General features: G+C 39.5%; 1 protein-coding gene across 2 annotated transcripts in view; it reads left to right on the forward strand.

Moving 5' to 3' along the window:
- Positions 1-18,700, forward strand: part of CSMD1 (CUB and Sushi multiple domains 1) — a 2,006,418-nt gene that overhangs the window by 1,980,743 nt on the left and 6,975 nt on the right. The window contains exons 62-68 of one of the 2 annotated variants that reach the window (XM_032413252.1): positions 100-173; positions 2,636-2,747; positions 4,425-4,604; positions 5,895-5,939; positions 8,475-8,636; positions 11,024-11,136; positions 11,908-11,995. In XM_032413252.1, coding sequence (XP_032269143.1) covers positions 100-173; positions 2,636-2,747; positions 4,425-4,604; positions 5,895-5,939; positions 8,475-8,636; positions 11,024-11,136; positions 11,908-11,995 — 774 coding nt within the window. The remainder of the gene's footprint in view (positions 1-99; positions 174-2,635; positions 2,748-4,424; positions 4,605-5,894; positions 5,940-8,474; positions 8,637-11,023; positions 11,137-11,907; positions 11,996-18,700) is intronic. The other variant, XM_032413253.1, reaches the window with a different exon arrangement.

Here is an 18,700-nt window from a genome sequence, read left to right on the forward strand (position 1 = left end):
CTTCCTTCCTTTCTTTCTTTCTTTCTTTCTTTCTTTCTTTCTTTCTTTCTTTCCTTTCTTTCTTTCTTTCTTCTTTTTTTTTTTCTATGTGAATTTCAGATCCTGCTCATAATACCTGCCCAGACCCTGGTACTCCACATTTTGGAATACAAAATAGCTCCAGAGGATATGAGGTATTCCATTTTTATTTTACCGTGTTTCTCTCTAAGTATAAAATAGAATTGATGCTTGAACATATGTGTGTGTTTTTATGCGCCCTGTCAGATTCATGGTATATTTCTGAAATAAATACATTCAGAGAGGATTTCTGCATGATATTTTAACTGTCAAAATTGGGATGACTGGATATATCTTCATTCACAAGGTAGCAATTGCCATATTAATTTCTGTTTGAAGGTATGCATAGTTGGATGCTTTTTGTCTCCTGAACTGACATGGCAATTCTCAAATCAGAGTGACTGGCCACTGAATAGCTACACAGAAAGAGACCCTGCTTAGTGACCTGATATAATGGGAAAAGAATATTAAATTTTAGAGACAAAAACAGGAGAAAATGCATTTGGGCCCTTTAGCATAAGCTTACGTTGTGACATTTCTCTTGCAGGTGATCTCTCTATATGAATTACTAGCATGCTCAGTATCGCTTTTGCCATTCATTTGATTATTTATTTATTTATTTATTTATTTATTTTTATTGTGTTACGTTAATCACCATACATTACATCATTAGTTTTTGATGTAGTGTTCCATGATTCATTGTTTGCGTGTAACACCCAGTGCTCCATGCAGAACGTGCCCTCTTTAATACCCATCACCAGGATAACCCATCCTCCCACCCCCCTCCCCTCTAGAACTCTCAGTTTGTTTCTCAGAGTCCATAGTCTCTCATGCTTCATCTCCCCCTCCGATTTCCCCCCCTTCATTCTTCCCCTCCTGCTATCTTCTTTTTTTTTTTAAACATGTAATGTATTATTTGTTTCAGAGGTACAGGTCTGTGATTCAAAAATCTTATACAATTCACAGTGCTCACCATAGCACATACCCTCCCCAATGTCTATCACCCAGCTACCCCATCCCTCCCACCCCCACAACTCCAGCAACCCTCAGTTTGTTTCCTAAGATTAAGAATTCCTCGTATCAGTGAGGTCATATGATGTATGTATGCTGTTCACTTTATTTTTTAAATAAAAAGTACATGAACGCTTCAGGTAATATTAGAATACCTAAACATGGAAGGTAATGGAGCTTGAAATAAAATGTTTCCACCACCTAAAGTAATGTAGTGACTTCAGAGCTGTATGATGTGGATTTGAAAGCTCAAGTTAAATATGTATATGCTTTCAAGTTAGAGATCCCATTAATTTAGAATAAAAGACTTTTTTCTTCAGCCTCTTCCCCCAGTCTCTCCTGAAACTTAAAATAGTCCCATTTGGTTGGCTCTAACACACACTGGCTACTTCCTGATGGCATTCTTACACCCCACAAATGAAAATCTCACAGGTACCTAATGAGTTAAATCTGGTGTATTTGATATTAGGTCTCAACTGTCCTCAGGGAAATGCTTTCTGGTGTATAGAACTGTAATGCCACATATATGGGAATACTGGAAAATACTGTATGTGAGTAATGCTCTTGCTAACTCACCATTGGTTTTAGCACTTCTAAATCTGCCCCCAAAGAGCCCGTGTGAAGTCAACATTTATGGTGACTGCATTCAGCAACATATCCCTGTGATCTCTCTTAAGACACTAATGGATAAATCTCTCATGCCTCTTACAATAAAATAAAATTACACTAATAAAAATGATACATTGTATCCAAAAGCAAGCTTTGCTAACAATTTAAAGACACAGGTGCTATCTTTTAACGAGGTGCCTGACACTATTAAAGGAATCTCCTCAAAACTTTTTTTTTCTTTCTTTTTCATCAGGACACATTAAGTTTTGAATATAACAGATTTTTGTTTGCTTTCTTCAGCACTGTATTCTGAAACGTACTCACGTACTCATGCAGAGTGAGCCATTTTAGTCTTAGAACATCCCCTGTCCTGCTGTGTTAATTATGCAATTTAAATGACTACCCTCCAGTCTCCAGCCCTCCATGTCCCATCAATTCATAAACACCAGGTGAATTTACAGCGATCAGTCTGGAGTGGCCAGGAACCTTCTGCTAAAAGATATTTTACTGAGAAGAACACTGTATTTTCTTCCTACCACTCCATGAGAGAGGCTCTCCATTATCTTCCTGCTAGTGAATAATGTAGCCCATTTGCCAGGACATGCTAATAAATACCAACTGGAGTAGCAGGGGAAAAAAACGGAAAAGGGAAAAAAAACAAAAAAACAAAAACTTACAAACCAAAGAGAGGAAGGGCTAAAATGAAAGAGAAAATGCATACTTTGGTTACCCAAATAACCTCCCTCTTCACTGACCACAATTCACTGTATCTAGCGGTATCTTTCCTCACGCATGGAGCTACCTAGCCTTATCACACAGTGTGAACAACAATGGCCTGACATTGATGAGAAATATCACTGGTACATCTTACCCTGGATTGTGCTTTCCAGCATGACGACTTTATATCGCTCATGTTGTCCACTCTGCCCCGGAAGCTAATGTTGGATTTCCTCCATAGGTTGGAAGCACGGTGTTTTTCAGGTGCAGAAAAGGTTACCACATTCAAGGTTCTACGACTCGCACTTGCCTTGCAAATTTAACCTGGAGTGGAATTCAGACTGAGTGTATACGTAAGTGTGATTTCTTCCATCACAGCCAGCAATGGCCTGTTTATTCTCGAACGTCTGGGAAGTGTTTACCCTCGAGGGATATAATGAGAAACTGCCTTATTTTTGTTCATTTGATCATCTTTGATTCTCTAAACCAGAATTTCTCAGAGTTTGATTCCCTAGAACCAGCAGCATCAGCATCACATGCGAGCATGGGTAGTAATTTGAATTCTCAAGCCGCACCCCCAGACCTTCGGAATCAGAAACTCGGGGGCTGGGGTGCGGGTGGGAGCAAAGAGGAGGGACAGCAGTCTATAATTCACCGGGCACGCCAGGTGGTAACGGGGCACACCCAAATCTGAGAACCTGCCCAAACCAAAGACAAGTGAATGACATCAGTTACACTCACAGGAAAAAAGCTTTTGTATGCGTGCTATTATTCTTCTAGAATGTTTACATCAAATCATTAAAGAAGGGTAAAATAGATCATGGAATATGTCACAATATTAATAGAAATATCTTAAATGTTATTTTTGAAGTCTATATGAATTGATCATTCAAATCGTTCCTCAGGATCAAATTTTACTTTTTGACTTAATCATGAGAAATAGAAGAAATGTTATAGGAATCATCTGTAAGCCAGTATTTCATCCTCTGTCAAATTAGTGAGATACAGAATCTTACTCTTACTGCGTTAAACCTAAAAAAATAGAATGTTATGAAAAATTATTTTAATCGTATGTAAGATGTGATTTTTGTGTATTTATTTATCAGTATCAGATGTATATTTATTTCAAAGTTATCATGGCTAATACTCTAGTCAAATTATATATGTGAATATTACATGCACACACAGGTATGCATATATGTGTATGTATACATGTGTGTGTCTGTACGGCTTGGAGCCTGCTAATATCAGGTATTCATATGTTGAAAATTTACTGAAGTACAAAATATTATGATACTTAAAACAATTGTATGTATAATTTTAATATTGTCCACTTGTTTTATATGCATCTGCCAAGTCTTTTATTTGAGACATATATGTGAACTTTATAAAGAATGAGGAGTTACTTGAGATTTAAACATTGCAATCTTATTCACTCCTAAATTAGATTTTAAGGGAAATAAGAATCTATAATATTTCAATTAGGTTTCTAAACACACATCAAGTTTTTACCAAAATTAACTACTCATTTAACTGAATAACAGATTTCTTAGCTGCCATCAGACAAAAATCAAGGCGTATTTCTAAGTATGTGCCAATTCTGTTTAACTTATAGGACTGGTCTTTTAGGGCAAATTAACATATTATTTATCTAAATGGTATATCAGAAGTGATCTATTTATTTCAACACTATGATTTATATTCTAAATTGGTACACATAATTAATTGTACACACTTAAATGTAGAGAGGGATACTAGATGGATGGATGGATAGATAGATATTTAGAGGGAGGGAAGGAGGAAGGGAGGGACAGTAGAGAGGGCTGGCAAATCCCAAGGGTTCATTATATTAAAAGTTGCAGAGAATAGTGGGGATATTTATAGCTACCGTGTTTGGAATTTTGAGTTGTAATTTTGAGTTTACAGCCATTTCCAAATTTTGCCATATTTCCTTATTTCTTTAGATGCATATGCTAACTCTAAGATAAACAAAGCGTCAGTGTTTTCTAATGGAATATATGCCATTTCAGCCCATGCCTGCAGACAGCCAGAAACGCCAGCCCATGCGGATGTGAGAGCGATAGATCTCCCCACCTTCGGTTACACCTTAGTGTACACCTGCCATCCGGGATTTTTCCTCGCGGCCGGGTCTGAGCACAGGACGTGTAAAGCAGATATGAAATGGACAGGAAAATCACCTGTCTGTAAAAGTAAGTCACTGATGAGGGAGTGAACACACATCCCTGCAGAGCAAAGAGGAGTGCCGGCAGCCCATCAGGCTAGCTTCCAGGTTTAAGATCCATCAGGAAACAGCATCCTGGAAGTGATGTCAGTCACCCCAGCTGAATCTGTGTTCATGTGGTGAGCTGTGTGTGTGAACGTGTGCGTAGTAAGTGTTCGGTACAATGGTGGAGGCATAGTTGAAGCAGACATGTAGACAGTATTATTTGCTATTCACACTTCAAGCAATGGAGAGAAGCTGTTTGCTTCTAGAAAAGCATTATGAGTTAAAAGGAAAGAATATACACCATAGTTTTGGAAAATATACATTTTTTAAATGAAAATGGCAAACATCACCAAGCATTGGTGGATATATAAATTAAACTATCTGTTATTCTTAAGACCACAAGCTGTTTGGTGGTGGAATATACATTTACATATTCTTTACACTGGTTCAAATATTTTTTTAATTACAAAGGCAATTAGCATGAAAATGCATTAATTACAAATTTGTGTATTTACAAATAAGAGCAATAAATCAGGGTTGGATTTGACGATAGCCGACTTCTCAGATTCCCCACCAAACATAGATCATACAGGCATCAAATACTCAACAGCAAAGGCAAAAATTATGGAGTGTGATAAAATCTGTGACTTTAGTTTTACTTTCTTGGAGCCTATTCATAGTTTTCAAATTAGGAATTCATAAGATATTTGTGTTTCCCTTGCCCTTCTCTGTCAGAAATGGAAGAATACAAACTTTAAAAAGGTAATTTGTAGTTTGACACAGAACTGTAAGCGCTAAGAGATTTTGAGTTACATCCAACTTGATAGACCAAATTAAACACTCTGCAAGGGAAACAATTCGGTGTTATTTCATATCGACTCGTACTTTCATTGATTTGGGTGAGGACTTGGAAAATTAAGAGAGGTTATGAAATCTTAGTTATTTTGTAGGCTACCTTTCCGTTGCGGCCAGCATATCCCAAATAGGAGTGAGCAAAGGGCCATAAACCACCCTCATTTGCAAGGCTCTCTGTTGTAACACACCACACCTCTTAGAGCTGCATTGGTTTGCACCAGTAATCTCCATTTTTCTACAAACACAAAGGATATTCTGCTGTGAATACAGGGGTTTAAAGTGGATATGTATATGACATTCATATTTTGTAGAACTTCAAGAAATCTGGAGAAAGGAAAATTGCTTCAATTTGACATTTTTTCAGACTTATTCAAAAATACATGTTTTTGAAAATGATAATTTGTCTTTTTACTTGTAGGTAAAGGAGTGAGAGAAGTTAATGAAACAGTTACTAAAACTCCAGGTTTGTATACCAGAACAGTTCTAGATTTAAATCCAATAAGTGACTTGTTCTCTACTCTGCACAGTGAAACAAATTTTAACACACAAATTTCCGATTCCATTAGTCCATGAACGAGTTAACGTTTCAATTATGGAAAACACTGAGTCTACACAGATTCCTCTTTCTTCCATAACGGTGGTTGGTCAATGAAATAACAAGACTTGACTTAGGAGGAATACCTTTGGCATTATCACACACTGTCTCATGAAAAGGGGCCTCAGGCATTTTGTGGGCAGAACTGGACATAAAATATTGATAATAGAATGTGATATAATGGAGAGCCTTATAAAGAGGGTTGCAATTCTTTCCTCTAAACAGGAAGCTAATGTAAATGAAGCATTGTGACAGCATCACCTGTCCCCTTGAGCAGTACAAATGTGGAGCTCCATTTTTTTTTTCCAAGTATCTCCATAATTCAGGCATCCTCTGCCTCCTAAAATGTTCATTATTGCTCTTTGTTCTATGTGGTGCGTTGCTCAATGCATGACACGGAAAATCGGAAAGATGCAGTCCTGTTTCCTAAGGAAGATGCTCACTACTTCAAATCACCTGGCATATTCTATCTGTGTTATAAATATAGAGACTATTTTAATAATTCAGTGTGTCCCCAAATTATAACTTAAGTCAACCTTTTTTTTTTTTTTTAACAGAAATAGAAAACTTATATAAGGTCATTTCCCTAGTGTTTTCCTTATTCAGGTTTTAACACCGATTTCTCAGACAGGGAGGTTTTTCTGACATCGACTGTGGAGACCATTTATGTGATGCTCTTGTTAAGTCACAAGGCTGTGTTACACACTTCAGTCTCAGACAAGGGCAAATGTCCCAACATGATGAAAGGACTTTTTCCAATGTACACCATGAATTATACAAACTACTTCCGAAAATCGTTGTGAATGATTCTATTTCAATGTTAAGTTCAAATCAAATACAGAAATCAGTACTCTTTATCCAGGAACATTTTCTTCAGGGGAAGGAAACAATCTGTTGTGGTGGTGGTGTGTTTGTTCTGTTTTCATTTGCTTATTTTTTTGTTTAAGATACTGAAATACTCGCATACGTTATTTTGAAGGTGCATCCATTCTCATCAGTACACCTCTTCTCATTCCCTCAGAATGGTCTTGCTAATTGAACATGGTTCTTTGTCCAGGTAGGGAATCGTAACACACCTCAGTGTCCGGTTGTGGTGTTACACTGTAAATGAGAAGGGCCCCAAAGGACCACCTTTGCCACGTTGCCCATGGCCATATTTGGATACAAACAAGCTGCCTCTCAGACAGTGGTTGCACCTTACTGTGCCCAGTCAGGCACCACCCATCTGTCCAACACACCAGGCAGCCAGCCAAGAGTCTCACTCCACTGACGGGCTTGAACAAGTCCATTAATAGCTTCCCCTGAGTGGGAACATTCTAATTAAGGGAAACAATCTTGACACTATTCTAAAGGCTATTAATGTTGGTAAAGGAGAAGAAAGTCTTTGGGTTTGACATTTGAACCTAGGCCCCTGTGCGGCCACCAATGGACAGGCAGACATATCCAACGTTCCTTATCAATAAGCAAATGTGTTAGATGTCTGTGCTTATATCATAGTTTCTAACCGATTTAACTTTTAAAAGTTGTTATTACAACTTGAGTCTACCGAGAGCCACAGGAAGTGATGACGCTTTCTTCTTCTTGAACTCCTCCGTGGCTAGGGTAGGTTTTACGGGTGGAGCTGGTCTGGGAAGACAGGGAAATGGCCCTGAAAAGGGACGCATGAACACAGGCCCAGTCTATGTGTGGGCTCATCACTGGTTGCTGCAAGTGGATTTGCTAAAAAACATATTTAGGGAGAAGTGCATCTTTCTCCACATACACGACATTTGACACCATTGGTTCTGACTTTGTTAGCAATCTGGGAGTGTTTTTCACAAGCATGGGGGAGCGTGGGTGAGCAGGTTGGGCTCTCCTCGAGAGGTGAAGACCTCTGGACCCAGAGCAGCTCTGTCTTCATGACCTGAGCAGATGTCCTCCACTGGTGATTCCAAGTGCAAGCTTTCTGAGGTCAGGGAACTCCTGGCAGATGACACATGTCAACTATCTGAGCTTTCTAAGTCTTCCAAAGAGTTCACCTAGATGTTAATGAAATATCAGTAGTAGATCAGCCAACATCTTCTCATTATGGCATAAGAACCTGCCCTCCTAGAGGTAGCACTGACTCACCACACACTCTGGCCTTGGCAGATCCCTTCAAACAGTAATGCTTTGGCACCTAAAGTATTTCTCCAACAAATTAACAAACGAACCTGTATATGCATCTCACAAAATCTCCCTCCTCACTTCATTTCCATCGCACCTACGCTGTGAAGGGCCTGGGATAGGTCATGTCTATCCTCCTCACCATCCTGACTGTGATCTCTCACTTGACACTTAGTATGCCTCTGTGTGTTGCAAAAAAGATCTCAATTTGATTTTTCTGTGTGTGCTAACATTCTTCTGGTTTTCTCCCCCCAACAGTTCCTTCCGATGTATTTTTTATCAATTCCGTGTGGAAGGGATATTATGAATATTTAGGGAAAAGACAACCTGCGACTCTAACAGTTGACTGGTTCAATGCGACAAGTAGTAAGGTGAACGCCACCTTCCTTGAAGCCTCTCAGGTGGAGCTGAAATTGACAGGTAGGCCCTGAGGCATTTCCTTTTATGAAATGCAGAATGTGATCAGAAGCATACCCTTTATCCTCTCACAAGGAGAGAGCTAACATTGATTAAATGCTTATTAACATTACCTGGCTTTGCGTAAGCTACATCTCATGGGATCCTCTCGATAACTGGTAGGTTGGTATTACCTCATTAATTACAAAACCAGTATAGAAAATCTAATTAATTTGTTCCAGATTATGCATGTGACATAATGAGTCAAAGGTGTGAGATTTATATCCAGGTACGCATGTCTATAAACTTCATTCTTACAGTATCCTTCTCTTCAACTCATGTGCTCCTCAGATTTTTTTTTTTTTTGGTCATTCCACTGTTAATAAAATAACAACAACTTTGATTTAGATGCCAGACCCCATTTTAAGTACTTATATATATTATCTTTCTCATTCTTACCTCAATCCTATGATATGAACATTCTTACCAGACACATTCTTTACTGATAACAGAGAGAAACAGAGAGATAGAGAGACCCAGGAAACTGGTGGCCTTCCTAAGGTGACATGGTAGAGGTAGCACTTGAACTCAGGAATCAGAATTTCGGAAATCTGAATCTTGAGCCAACATTCTTACCCACTAAGATACAGTATCACCTTTAGGACTGTATCTAGTGTCTTTTTAAAAAATTTCATTTATGTCACTTCTTACAACCATGTATGCTTTTCTACAGACCCACCCCATGAGGGCTGGAATTTTCTGAGTTAACCACAAGGCAGCCCTGGGTCTGAACACTAAGAGGCTCCCGAATGGCTTCTGCTCTTTCGCTCATCACCAGACAGATGCATGCGTGACCTTTAGAAAGTATGATGGCAGCTTAGCCTCCCGCCCATTCTTCCCATTCTTCTTTCCTGCTTCCTGAAAGTGGAAAACACCTAAGCCCCTGGATTTAGGAAAAACAAAATCATTTATGCTCAACGAAGTTTGGCAGGCATCTGATTGTGAGTTTGTGGTCTCCTGGCCCACACATGGTTTCGCACCTCGAGCCTGTGAATGGATAAGTGATTTAGGCCACGGGCTCAAATCTACATGCATGTCAGAATCCACTGAGGAACTTCTTAAATATCCAGATCCCTCCGTCTTAGCCAGCTGCATGGGCTAATCTTTCTCTTCGTGGAGTCTGGATTTATTCTTTCCCAAAGAAGATGCTGCCCTGTGACTGATGCAGACAGCCTCCATGGAGCAGAGCCGGGACGTCTACGGCCCAGGCCTGGGAGGGTGTTTGCATCACGGGCTGCTCCTGCTGAGTCCCAGTGGACACAGAGGGTCCTGGGCATGTGAACTGTGATTAAGAAGACAGTAGGGGAGGAAGGGAGCTGACAGGTGTGGAGTGCCAGCCGCCACACTGATACTCTGCTGGTGCTGCTGTTGGATCAGCACAGCAAAACTCATGAGTGTGTATCTCATTACGTCTACTGATGGCTTATCATCCTGGGGTTCAGAGTTTTACAGGTTAAATTGGATGCCAACAGCACAGAGCTGCCTGGGGTAGAAACGGACTCCCACCCAAAATAAAGCCTCAGGCAGCCCCTTCTTGTCCTCCGACCTGAACAAGCAGTTCTCTCCACCCTGTGCTCCCAGGCAGTGGGGACCGTGCCTAGGACAGTAGAGATTTGCTTCTGTTTTGAGTTAGTAGGAGTTCAGTGCTGCATTCCCTGAAACTAGCAGCGTGATCCTCCCTTGAACCTGTCCTCCCGGCCCAGAGGACACTTGGGTGTGTTATTGTCCATTTAATACTTGTTTGTTTATTTATTTATCTATTTCCTCCAGTGGGTCAGGAGCTAGCTCTGGCTGCAGACACACTCCCCGCCCGCCTGGGCCACACCATGACCTCTCATCTCTGGGCGAAATTAAGCTGTCACTCCAGCTGCCTGACAGGTGGCTGAGAGGTGTGATCATTGAGTCCCTCCTGCCCAGAATCGCGCTGGTGATGCAAGCATGCCTCACACACTTTGTCCACCATGCTGTTCATTTCATTTCAACAGGTGCAATTCATCTGTAGAAGTAGCAATATTCGTGCTTATGGTCACAGTTTCTTTGTCCTCACAAATGAGTACAATATGGATTAAAAATGATAGATTAGTTGAATGTATATTACCTTTATTTCTGTGGGATAAATATGTTGAATATAATGAAATGGGTTGTACCCATTCAAGATAGGAAAAGACTTAAACAGGAAGTGCTTTTAAAGAAAACAGAAAGACTGAAGCTATAAATTAAGAATAAAAAGAATTTGTTATTTCTAATATTGTCATCTCTGTACTGTACCACAAATCAAACAGAATGAATGAGTTATTAACCCTTGTGAATTCCTACAGTGTAAGAATAACTGACTTTGATTTTTTTGGTAGGAGTTTACAAGAAAGAAGAAGCTCACTTACTTCTGAAAGCATTTCAGATTAAAGGTCCCGCAGATATTTTTGTAAGCAAGTTTGAAAATGACAACTGGGGACTAGCTGGTTATGTAAGTACTTTATGTGGGGAGCTATCACTCAGCACGGGGGGCTGATCTTTGCGGCCGCCAACAGGGGACGGCTGACGGGAGCCGTGTGGTGTCTGCGCCTTGAAAATGCACCGTTCCCTCTGCTTGACAAACAGCATGGTCCTTTTACCCCTTCGTTTTAAGAAGGAAGAAACCTAGTTTCTGAAATGACAAATAAATGAGTAGTTACAGCTGGGGACAGAACATGAGCTTAGATCCACATTCTGTGTTTAGCACCACATTGCACCAGAAATCCGAACACAGCCATTGGGTAACCACTCTAAAAGTTCGAAAAAAACATCATTTCCAGATACAGAGATTTCAGATGTTTCACTGAGATCCCTCTTTGCAAGGCAACCATCATAGGTGTTCTAATTCATTATCTGACATAAAAGTATAGGGCCTCACAAGATATTCGCCAGCCAAGAGCTGTGTCACAAAGTGATTTTGACATAATGTAGGCTATATAGTAATTCATATAACTGTCCCCTTTACAAAGGATGGTTAGCCTATGGATATGTTGTAAATTTCAGTATTTCAAGGTGAAAATGAGATATTGAGAATGTAGAAGTGAGTTGAAATTCACGTCTTTTCCCACTTTTTAACTGCTAATGTGTCACTGGAAGGAAGGACAAAAACCAAAAAATATTTAACCTGTAATATCTAGCTGTGAGAAATACAGTTATAGTATGATCGAAGAGATTATTATTAATCCTTGCTATGCATTGTTTTCTTCCTTTTCATGTGTATCAGGTGTCATCAGGACTCGAAAGAGGAGGATTTACTTTTCAAGGTGATATTCATGGAAAAGACTTTGGAAAATTCAAGCTCGAGAGGCAAGGTAACTGCTCTTATGTTATGTGTTGAAATCAAATGTCAGGGGCGCCTGGGTGGCTCAGATGGTTAAGCGTCTGCATTCAGCTCAGGTCATGATCCCAGGGTCCTGGGATCGAGTCCCGCATCGGGCTCCCTGCTAGGCAGGGAGCCTGCTTCTCCCTCTGACTCTGCCTCTCTCTCTCTCTCTCTGACTCTCATGAATAAATAAATAAAACATTAAAAAAAATCAAATGTCAATTTGGCCTTCAAATGATTGTGCTGAAAAGTAACGGGAAGGAACATAAACAGAAATAATGGGAGGAATGAACGGATTTTACAATGGAAGAAAAAATAAATGCTATGAATAGCAGAACTGACAAATGCAAAGCTGGAAACATGCAATCTGTATGCCAGATATGGAATTAATATCCTTAACCTAGAAAGAGATACTGAAAATATGGGGAAAACAAAACAAAGATGAAATTCAATTAAAGAATCAAGCCAACGACATTGTCCTAAGAAAATTATCAGAGGAATTAGGAGTGGCCAAAAGCTACGAAAAAATCTTTAATTTCAAAAAATGCATATTATGGTAACAAAGATTTTTCCATTTTTAATTACTAGAATGTCAAATTTTTCAAGCAGTTATTCTGGGGAACAGTATAAATGGCCACCAGGGTGCTCCATTTTGGGGGGTGTCTGAGTAGATAGGGCGATTTGACAACACCTTTCACCCAGCACGTCTGCCTTTGGAGATTTCAACCAGACAAGTGTGAAAATTGTTCTTCGTGCATCTCCCACGTCTATCATGAGAGAGTTGCTTAAGTAAATAGTTTTACACCACGTGTCACATTAAATAGGAAGCTAAATTTAATTCAGCATATTTCATTAAAGAAGTGAAGACTGTGTATTGATGTGCAGAGATATCCATGACTTCTATGGGAGAAAAAAAGTTTACTGTAGGTAGACAGACAGATAGGTCCTTCTTCCTATCTTTCTCTACAACTTGATTTTTACCTTAGATATTGGAGAGAGAAAATATATGAAAAAAAAATCACTGGGTTAGAATCTTATGTCATCTACCAGCTAGTTTTGTAATGCAAGATGAGTTGCAATCTTCTCGGGCCTCTTTCTTCATCTGACATTACAGTAGGGAAGTCAATTCCGGGTTGTTACCAAGATTAAGAGACAATGTAAAGTGTTTGCTTTGTGCATGCTGAAGCTCTTCCCACATGAAAGTCACTGCTGTCGTTGGTGCCGAAATGGATGAGAAAATGCCTTTTTGTAAGATTAGCACCACATTTATCACGAACAGTATAGACTACTTTATACTTTACTTGTAGAATAACATTAACATAATAATTTTCTAGAAAACACGATGTCCATATAGGCTTTGATACCAGAGCTGCTTTCAGAGGCACATGAGTATAATATTCTGTGATGGTTGTCATCGATTACCCATTTCGTTAAGACTTTCATCAAGATACTGAGGGATTCCAAAGGAAAGGTATCCCAACCTGTATATTATTATATTTAAAAAACTATGTGACGTGATGAGCACTGGGTGTTATACGCAACTGATGAATCATTGAACACTACCTCTAAAACTAATGATAATATGTTGGCTAATTAAATTTAAATTAAAAAAAAATAAGAAAATACTTGATCAAAAAGAATAATCATAAAATATTTGAATTCCGACTTCCAAATGCAGTGCTTCTAAATAAAGAGCCTTAAATTATAATGTCAGCCATGGTGGACATGGTCCTTTAAATTGGGTTATATTATTTCGAGGTAATGAAATAGAATAAATGCATTGGACCAACACTAATGATGAGTAAAGTTTTCTCTTGCTCTAAGCCAAATTCCTGCAGTTATCTGTCCTCCTTTCTCCCTGGGCATACGCTCTAGTAATTCCGCTGAAGGATGCCCTAGTGAGCTGTACGAGATACCCTGTGGCTGTCTGGGTTTACTCATCCGAGGACACTGGCCTCCCTATCACTGTGCTGTTGCAGATATCCTTGTATGACACCATTTCTTTCTAATCTAACAAAATAACAGCTTGTTTTAACAAGTAATCTTTATTCTTGTGTGATGATGAGTTTATTGTCAGGAAAAACAGTTTGCCTCACAAATAATTTGAGTCCCAAGCAAGCCTCCCCTTTGACTAATTAGAAAAGTTGACATTTCAATATGCTTCACCAGCAACCATTCATCTCAGATTTGGCTAAACCCTATTTTTATGGATAAAAATAAACAACCTCTTCATTGTCTCCAGTCAGTAGATAAACGGGAAGAAAGTGATGATTATTAAGTGGATACTAACTCAAGTTGCGTTGAAAGGCCACTCTAATGGAAAATGCATGTAAGAACTTGACCATTCTCTAACACCAAACACAAAGATAAACTCAAAATGGATGAAAGACCTCAATGTGAGACAGGAATCCATCAAAATCCTAGAGGAGAACATAGGCAGTAACCTCTTTGACATCGGCCACAGCAACTTCTTTCAAGATACATCTCCAAAGGCTAGTGAAACAAAAGCAAAAATGAACTTTTGGGACTTCATCAAGATAAAAAGGTTCTGCACAGCAAAGGAAATGAAGAGGCAACCCGCAGAATGGGAGAAGATATTTGCAAATGACACTACAGATAAAGGGCTGGTATCCAAGATCTATAAAGAACTTATCAAACTCAACACCCAAAAAACAAATAATCAAGTCGAAAAATGGGCAGAAGACATGAAAAGACACTTCTCTGAAGAAGACATACAAATGGCTAATAGACACATGAAAAAATGTTCATCATCATTAGGGAAATTCAAATCAAAACAACATTGATATACCACCTTACACCAGTTAGAATGGCAACAATTGATAAGGCAAGAAACAACAAATGTTGGAGAGGTTGTGGAGAAAGGGGAACCCTCTTACACTGTTGGTGGGAATGCAAGTTGGTACAGCCACTTTGGAAAACAGTGTGGATGTGCCTCAAAAAATTAAAAATAGAGCTACCCTATGACCCAGCAATTGCACTCCTGGGTATTTACCCCAAAGACACAGATGTAGTGAAAAGAAGGGCCATATGCACCCCAATGTCCATAGCAAAGTCCGCAATAGCCAAACTGTGGAAAGAGCTGAGATGCCCTTCAACAGATGGATAAAGAAGATGTGGTCCATATATACAAAGGAATATTACTCAGCCATCAGAAAGGATGAATACCCAACTTTTACATCAACATGGATGGGACTGGAGGAGATTATGCTAAGTGAAATAAGCTAAGTAGAGAAAGTCAATTATCATATGGTTTCACTTATTTGTGGAACATAAGGAATAGTGTGGAGGACATTAGGAGAAGGAAGGGAAAAATGGGGGGGGGAATCAGAGGGGGAGAGAGACTATAGACTTTGAGAAATAAACTGAGGGTTTTAGAGGGGAAGGGGGTGGGGGGAAGGGCTAGCCTGATGATGGGTATTAAGGAGGGCATGTAGTACATGGAGCACTGGGTGTTATATGAAAACAATGAATCATATCACTACATCAAAAACTAATGATGTATTGTATGGTGACTAACATAACATAATAAAATTAAATTAAATTAAAAAAAAAGAAAAAGAAACCAAATGATATTCTGGTGTTCCCCATGTAAACTGAGTTGCCCCACTGCCAACCCCAGGTACACACACACACACACACACACACACGCAGAATGGCAGAAAGCAGTGTAAAGTATGCATCTGATAAAAAAGGCTCATGTGCTTCAATAACACAGAGGCAAATAACCTAACTAAAAAGTTGGCAAAGGATTTTAGTTGACATGTCTCCAAATACCTACAAATGATCGATAAGCACCTGAAAAGATGCTCAGCATCATGAGCCATTTGGGGAACATAAACCAAACCACAGTGAGAGACCACGTCACAAGCACCGGGATCTCAGCGATCACACAGACAAGCATGGCGGAAGCGTGGAGAGGTTGTAGCTCTCACACTTCGTGGATGGCATGTACAAGTGGTCCAGCTGCTAGGGGAAGCAGTCTGGCCGTTCATCAAACAGTTAAACATAAAGTTACCATGAGATGCAGCCACTCCACTCCTACATGTATGGCCGACAGAACACATGTGAGAACATATGTTCACACGGAAATGTGTACACAATGCTTCTAGCAGCATTATTCCTAAAGCCCAGACCTGAAAGCCACCCAGATGCCCAGCAGCTAATGAATAGATGACCAAAATGTGGTGTATCAATACAGTGGAATATTATCTTGAAGACCTTATGCTAAGCAGGAGGAACCATTCACAAAGAAAACCCCACATGTTGTATGATTCCATTTATCTGAAGAGACAGGCAGATCTAGAGACAGAATCTCAGTGGTTGCCCAGAGCTGGAGGTTGGAGGGTGAGGAATGACCTCCGAAGGACACTGTGTTTCCTTTGGGGGAGACAGCAGTGTTCTCGAATTAAAATATAGTGATGATTGTAACACCATGCGAATATACTAAAAAAACTTTGGACTGTATCTATGCTTTATTATTATTTTTATGTATGTTTTATTTATTATTGAAGTAGAATTGACAATCAATGTTATATTAGTTTCAGGTGCACAACATAGTGTTTCCACAAGCCTATTCATTACTCAGTGTTCACCATGAAAAATGTAGTCACCATATGACATTATTACAGTATTATTCACAGTATTCTCCATGCTGTGCTTTTCATCTCTGTGACTTATTTATTTTATAACTGGAAGTTTGTGCCTCTTAATCCCCTTTATCTATTTCAGCTATTCCCCTACCCACCTCCCTCTGGCAACCAATGGTTTGTTCTCAATTTAAGGGTCTATTTGCTTTTTGTTTGTTTTTAGATTGCACACAGAAGTGAAATCATCTGGTATTCGTCTTTCTCTGACTTATTTCACTTAGCATAATACTCTCTGGGTCCATCCACGTTGTCACAAATGGCAAGAGCTCCTTCTTTGTTTTAACTGAGTAATATTCCATGCTGTGTGTGTGTATGTACACATATATGTATATCACATATATATACACACACATGTATATGTCACATCATCTTTGTGCATCAATAGATTTGTGTATACTTTGGGTGAATTATCTAGTATATGAATTTTTTTCAATAATGAGCTTCAAAAAAACAGAGTGGACTAAATTAGAACAAATGAAGAGATGCTCACCTTCATTCTTAAGCAGAGAAATGTAAATGAGAAATTAAGGACAGGCTGTGTTTGATTTGTCAGAACAGCAATAGTGGTAATAGTACGAAGAAGGAGGGCCGATGGGAGGGGAGAGAAGGGTAGAGGAAGAGGGTGGCAGTGGGTATTATACAATTGTCCAAGTGTTTTTGTACTAGCCCTCAAAATAATGGTTGAAGTGAAATTGGGGCACCACATTGGAGGGCAATCAGGTAAGATAGAGCAACATTGAGAGTTACAAATTCTGTTAGGCAATGATTCTGCTCGGTAGAATTTATCCTGTATATGTAGACTCCTACTGATACATAGCTATAGAAAAAAAAAAAGATTTCATTGCAGGATTAGAAAAGTATTAGAAATGGCCTAAATGTCCTTCAAAGGTAGACTGGCTGAAAAAATTCTGACAAATCCAATTAATAAAATACTATACTCCTAAAAAATAAATCTAATTTATATGTACTGATGGAAAAATTTCAAAGATACATGGTTAAGTTTAAAAAGCCAAATACAAAATATGTATATAATATTCCTAATTTTTAGAGAAGTATGAGAAGAGAAGCAAACATATATATTAATAGTACATTGCTGGAAGGACATTAAAAAAATGGTTAACCATTAAGAGGAAGACTAGCATAAAGGGCAAAGAGTGACCCTTTATTTCCATTGTCTTTTAAATTCTTTATGTTTATATCTTTTTATGCCATTTTAATTAATATCGTGTACATGTATTACCCTTTAAATTATTGAAGCAGGGGTAAGTAACTGAAATTAACCAGGAGCTCCTGATGGCATAATAATTTCAAAGTACAAGGACGCTTCATCGTGTAGTTTCAAAGACCTTCTTCTATATCGCTCTGTGTAATGATGCATAGTTTCTTGTGTCATGTCAGTTTTTTACGATGTTATTGATGAGAAGTCTGATACCTATGATGGTCAAAAATAGTCTTGTCTGCTGATAACAGAAAGTAACTTTGGTTAATTTAAGCAGAACACAAGTTTATTAGAATGAGGCAAAGAGATTCACGGAATGCCAGAAACCTAGAGAATGGGGTGTGGTAACTTCACAGAAACTGTTGGATGCTCAAGTACCGCAAGCCCCATTTTCCACTTGACAAGGCACCGAGTGAGCAACTACTGTGTGCTGAGTTCTCTGTGGGCCCTGGGGATTCGAGAGGAAAGCTAGCCAGCAGGCTCCCCGGTAGGCACAAGGGAGCTTCTGTTCTAGTAAACACGGGTCCCTGTGAACTTGTGCTGTGTGCCAGGCATCGTTCCAGGCAGCGGAGGTGTCCTGACATTAAAATATCACCGCGAATTAGTGGGGCTGGTGCCCCCTGAGTGGTGTGTCTCAGCTCCCTGTGCAGGACGGCGTCACCCTGGTCCTGGGACTCTGCCCACTGCTGCTGGACCCGTCACCGTGGGCACTTGACATTGGGCTCAAGGCTGTCCTAGCTCCACAGCCACTGGTTGGGTTCCCAGCCATCTCAGGGTGCTCTGCACCTGACACTCGAATTCAGCGCCC

Source organism: Phoca vitulina, unplaced genomic scaffold (genome assembly GCF_004348235.1).
Source record: "Phoca vitulina isolate PV1807 unplaced genomic scaffold, GSC_HSeal_1.0 scaffold15, whole genome shotgun sequence".
NCBI lineage: Eukaryota > Metazoa > Chordata > Mammalia > Carnivora > Phocidae > Phoca > Phoca vitulina.